The 5,934-nt window shown below is 37.7% G+C and overlaps 1 protein-coding gene across 1 annotated transcript; it reads right to left on the bottom strand.

Annotated features, from left to right (window-relative positions):
• Positions 1–652: 652 nt before the first annotated feature.
• LOC106880395 (regucalcin) lies at positions 653–5,804 on the bottom strand. The gene is made up of 5 exons (XM_014930311.2): positions 5,795–5,804; positions 4,592–4,774; positions 2,741–2,953; positions 2,001–2,144; positions 653–957 (listed from the first exon to the last, which is right to left on the bottom strand). Exons 1-5 carry the CDS (start codon positions 5,802–5,804, stop codon positions 749–751), a joined length of 759 nt encoding a protein of 252 aa, XP_014785797.2. The 3' UTR covers positions 653–748.
• Positions 5,805–5,934: the final 130 nt, after the last annotated feature.

Here is a 5,934-nt window from a genome sequence, read left to right as displayed (position 1 = left end):
TTTTGTAGATCCAGCTCAGAGCTGTGGCCATCTCACTGAGGTGCGCTGGGGCACCACCATTGCTAATATCCCCCAGGTAGGAGATGGGCTAAATACTGGATGTACTGCAATACCAGGTCAAAGGCAGGGCAAGCCCCCCCCCACACCTCACCCCAACTCTTCGCTTTGTTTCAAAAATTAGTTTAATATTGATGGTCTCGGAATATTTTGGGGACCATCTTATCTATTATTTCCAGACAGTTAATCTAGGACTACATTATCTAATTTCTTACCTATTTATGGCAGATATGGTTGCTATTTCCAGCAGCAAGTCTAGTTACCATATAGTCCCTCTCATTGGATCAGGACATGATTTTAAGGAGTTCTTTACTTGCCATAACTGTTTCAGTCTATTGTAGTTTATTGTTTATTTGTCAAACTTCTAAATTATGGGCTACACATGACAATACCAGTTTTTTAGATGGTATACGTGTTATATTTAGATACATGACAGGCTTCTGCCTATTTTCTTGTAGTATTGGTTAACCTAGGGTTATAAAAGAGCACATGCATAAGGTGCCACACTGTGGGACTGCACTTAAGTCTGCTTTGTAAACCATGTAGTTTAACTCCTCAATCATAACTTAGAAGTAAGAAAACAAAGAAGATAGTCTCTCAAATTTACTTTTGTTTTATTTCTTTGTCTCACATAACATAATTATGATACCTGTAATCTTTAAATCACCATATATCTTGACAATGTTGTAGACTATCCCTGAAAGATGGGAGCTGCTTTACCTTTAGCCCCTAACTCGGTAACCTTGAACACACTTCCAGCAAGTTTCTCTTCATTTTGCAACTGTTTTTCTGTTAACTCATCAACACTCGATGTCACATAAAGTTCGTCATAGTTTGGGCCTCCAAAACAACAGGAAGTGATTTGACTGACAGGAAACTTGATTGATTTGAGAATTTTGCCTGAAGTTCATTTTAAAATTGAAAAGATTAAAAAGATTTGTTCAAAATTGCAAAATATAAAACCTAACTTAGAAAATTACTATTTTTAAATCTCACAACAACAGATATTCCGCAACAGTATTTTGGAGTAAAGATTGTTTGCCAACATAACATGGCAGTCCTGGTTTAGGACGAACATTGCCGTAATTTTGCTCCAGGAGACATCGTATCCTATAGCCAACTGGAGACGATGTCTCCTGGGGCAAAATTACAGTAACATTTGTTCTAAACCAGGACTGCCATGTTATGTTGGCAAACAAGCTTTACTACATAAAACCTAATATCTTCACAATTATAATTATGTTGGATTATTTCAATCCTAATTACAACCATTACTTCTCCCATAATTAAATATCTTAATTTCTGTTCTGTGTTGTATTGTGCATTGGTCTGTCCTTGTGAAACATCATCTCTAGAAACATTATCAGTCTGTTTATGAAAAGATATAAAAGAAGTTTGTGAAGTCATTTACAATAACATGTGACTTGTTTCCTCTTCACTTTGTCTATACACACCCAGCCAAACAGAAATTTGGGGGATTTTTCTAATTTATTCTCATAATTGTCTGAGTGTTCTAATACGAACATTATTGGAAGGTTTTGCAGCTAAAGCTGCAAGCATTCTATCAAATATTGGTTTTCTCAACTGTCGGCCTTTCATATGGCCAATTTCTATCTCCATTCTCACTCTAAGGACTTTTATATATTAGGGCTGTATATCCTTTGGGAAAAAGTTTTTTGCCACAAACTTTAAAACCTCATTCTTTCCTTTATTGTTAATGAAGTTGTTATATATTGACCCCTTTATCCATTTATTTTGGCCTACATTATGAATAGGGTTTTAGGAATAATTGTCCTTGTCTGGCCCTTGAGATCTAATTTATGCTTATCAGGCCTGCAAAGGCAAACAAGTTCACCACCCATAGGCTACAATAACCACTGCAACTCAGAATGCTTCGTTGGCTCAGCTAATGAGAGTTGAGTAAAGAATTAAATATTCTGTACCTGTTTCTGGGTCAATCTGGAGTATTTGGCTACTGGAGAAGCAAGCCAGCCATATCTTGTCATTCACATCAATTGTCATTCCATCTGGTATTCCAGATTTGAGAAATTCTTTACCTTCAAAATCAAAAACCACTTGTTTTCTGGCTAAAGAGAAAACAGGAAATATTTTCTGTTAATGCTTTGGACCCATTAGCAGGCTTGATTTTGTTAGACTCTACCCCTACAAGATGCAAAAGTATCTTCACTTTGACTCCTTGTACATTGAGGGTTCACATGGAAACATCATCACCACAATTTTTATTACTTTCTTGCACCATCCCGATCACCTTCACCCTCTCTTCTAAAATGTGAGTAACCTTGTAGCCCCTCCACAGCAAGGAACCTGCTCTGCTCTGCTCCCTCACACTTGAACCCCTCAATTTCTAGCATTAAGCCATCTCTCTTGGGCATTTGCAAGCTGCAGGGTGACCTCATTAGTGCTGGTGACATGAGGAAAAAGCATCCAGCACTTGCTGCAAAGTGACATCCAGAAAGGTATCCAGCCATGGAAACCATGCCAAAGTAGATAACGAAGCACAATGCAGTCCTTGGATTCTGTTAAATTATGCCAGCATGGATGACAATATTAAATCTGTGATAGATGTATTATCTTGTAAGGTACTTTTAGATTCTGTGTTGAAATCCTTGCTTGAATCATTAATATTTTATAAAAAAAAACACCTAAGATAGATAATACTTACAGATTTCCCCTGTAGTTATGTCATAGTCATAGGAAAATACTTTTCTAGGAAGAGAATGGTTGTAGAACATGGTTTTGTCATCTGATGTCCATGCCATACCATTAGATATATTGATTTTATCTTCAATGGCATGGATTGATAGATCTTTATCGATTTTATACAAACGTCCAACTTCAGTCACCTCTAATATACCCTTGTATTCTGCGGTTGTACCTGAAAAGTAGAAAAGTTATTAAATTAATTCAGTCCACAAATATTTTGTGTACAGAAGTATGTTATTGATAAGTTACCAACTGGGTGATTATTGGTTTATTTATTTTCTGATGGTTAAAGTGATAAGTATATAAAGTTTAGTAAACTTGAGATATAACACACATGTAGACGACATCTTAGAGCAATTTGGAATGTTGAGTGAAAGATGAGCAACAGAGATAGGTGAGATGTTTATGTCTCAGTGAAGATATGCTTACTTTTTATTTGAGTGATCTGGAGGAAGGGACAGGATTCATGGTCACTGAAGGCCCCTCAATACCAGTGAAATCAATACTATTGATGTTTCTTTTGAACAATTGCAAGTTGATAGATGCATCTACTTATATATATATATATATATATACGCAGTGTGTTCAAAAAGGTATCCAACTTTATTTTTTCCTGCCAAAACGAATGCTGCGTAGGCAAAATCTTTTCAGTGGAAGATGGTATCCCACTTCCTGCACATGTGTAAAAATGTTTGTCTTGGTTGGCCACGTCAGTTTCTGGTTCTTACAGGTACTTGTCAGATTTTTGGTTTTATGCAAGATGACTGGTTTTGAAGATTTATAAAAAACTCTACTTCCACAAACAAGAAGTTTCAAATGCCTATATCGTAATCAATGAACAACACTAAGAGATAAACGTACAACCCTACTCAAATACTTTTGTGAACATCAAAGCATAAGAGAAACAACTTTCTATAGTAAGAATCATGACATACCTGACTAATAAACTGCAACTGTACAAAGGAAAATAATACCTTAAATAACAAGTAAAGAAATGGTCAGCCAAAACTTACCTCCATTATTTTGGGAAAAAGTTGACACACCCAATTACAAAGGCTTAGATACTGGACTCTGTACCTTTAACCTTTATATTTTCAAAACAAATGGATTAAATGTAATAATATCTGAAAGCAAGGAAATTACTGTTACACCTTGTGTCTACCTAACAAAAGAGAAACACCTGCAGTTTTGTTTGCACACTTCTACATGCATGAATAAGTTGCAAAACACCTTTTCATAACAACCAACCATAGAAACCTAGTCACCACCCCCACTGAAACCCACACAGCCAAAAATGATTTTAATTCAACAGAGACTAAATAAATCAATGGCAACAAGTTTCCACTGCCTGGAATCCTTTCACTTGATATCCTCTCTACCCACATTTTACATTCAGCTTCCAAAGCCCTCAAATCACCTCACCCTTCTCTGTCACCATTTGTCTCTTACTCTCTTCATGTGCTATGCTTGCCTATGTCTCTCTCTCTCTCCACACACTTGCAACCAACCCAACAACTTCTCTCTCTCACACACACCTTTTCTCCATCTATTGCACCATCATCACTTTTCAGCTACTCTTCACCCCATCCCCTTCATTACCGATTACCCTCCCCATCTTCCACTATTCACTGATGCTAGTGAGGTTGCCAAGCAGCTAGCAAGACCCCAAAATTTGGAGGCTGGAGAGTTGGGGCTTTACCCTAGATGAAGGGGGTTTAGAGTATGAGAGGGAGAGGTGGGCTCAGAGCAAGATTTTGTCAAGGACCTTTTCACACTTTGAAGGATTATGGAGAAGCAATGAAATACAAACCTGTCCACAGTCTGCCATAACTGTCACATTTACCATCGTTGAATCTATTCCCAGGTTTATCTGATTCTACTGTGATAAATGGTTTCACCTGTCGACTCTCCCAATCAAACTCAGCAATTTGGGCAAAATACGATACAATGTAACCTCCAGATTCTCGAGGAATGATGAAGCCTACATTTCCACCTGGTAAATTAGACACAAAAGAAGATAAGAACATGGTGTGACGATACAATGTGATAACAGATTACTGTCGAATTCAACTTTTGATACAAAGCCAGCAATTTGGGTGAGAAGGGTAAATTGATTACATCAACCTCCAGTATTTGACTGGTACTTATTTTATTGACCCCGAAAGGAAGAACGGCAAAGTCAACCTAGGCGGAGTTTGAACTCAGAACGTAAAGGTGGGTGAAATGCCACGAAACATGGAAATGGTTCTGCCAGCTTTTGTTGCCTTATAAGAGATTGATATCAGACAGTAAAGTATGTCGTGTGATAATTCATATAAGAGGTTGATTATCCTATGAAAATAAAGAGTGATTCACCCTCATCTTCTTCATTTTACTTCCCTTTTTTTCCATGATGCATAAGTTAGACTAGTGTGTTCTGTATATTATATGCGTGTGTGTGTGATCATCATCATTTAATGTCCGTTTTCCATGCTGGCATGGATTGGACGGTTTGACAGAAGTTGACCAGTTGAAGAGCTGTTCAGGCCCCATGTCTGTTTTGGCATGGTTTCTATGGCTGGATGCCTTTACTAATGCCAACCATTTTACAGAGTGTACTGGGTGCTTTTTACGTGGTACCAGTACCTACGAGCCCACGAGATTAGGGATGCTCAGCTGGAGAGGGTTGTAAGGGATGAGCATGTATGCAAGGGCAACCATGCTTTTACTTAGCCTGATGTGTCTTTTCAACCTCAGCTAGCCACCAGGAGTTTCAATCCCCTTCATGAGGCTCAATGTTTGTAGATCCTTTCTCACCACTTTGTCCTACGTCTTCCTAGGTCTATCCCTCTCACATGTTCCTTCTATAATAAGTAGTGCTTGTCTTGCTTATACACATGCATGTTGGCTGCAATTTCTTGATTGTTCCCTTAAATGGTTAACAGGTGTTCAGAGGGCTTAGCAGCCATACCGATAAATGCCTTGGTTCCATCAGGGAATTTTTCATTGAGTGTTTTGCCTTTTATTCAATTACAGCCAGTCATAGTATGCGACCATGAAGATGACATACATACATACGTAGATACAAACAAACATACACACATACATACATGCATGCACGCATATGTACATACATAAATCCAGATATTCATTTATATATATATATATATATAT

This window comes from Octopus bimaculoides, chromosome 19 (genome assembly GCF_001194135.2).
Source record: "Octopus bimaculoides isolate UCB-OBI-ISO-001 chromosome 19, ASM119413v2, whole genome shotgun sequence".
NCBI lineage: Eukaryota > Metazoa > Mollusca > Cephalopoda > Octopoda > Octopodidae > Octopus > Octopus bimaculoides.
The sequence above is the reverse complement of the archived record's forward strand: the minus strand, read 5'-3'. Positions and strand labels throughout refer to the sequence as shown.

Bases quoted from the DNA above. Each gene is read 5' to 3' on its own strand.
- LOC106880395 (XM_014930311.2), bottom strand. The intron at 2,954-4,591 runs GTTTGTATTTCA...TCTACTTTTCAG, and splicing joins TTATGGCAGACTGTGGACAG to GTACAACCGCAGAATACAAG. The intron at 2,145-2,740 runs GTAAGTATTATC...TTTTCTCTTTAG, and splicing joins CATAACTACAGGGGAAATCT to CCAGAAAACAAGTGGTTTTT.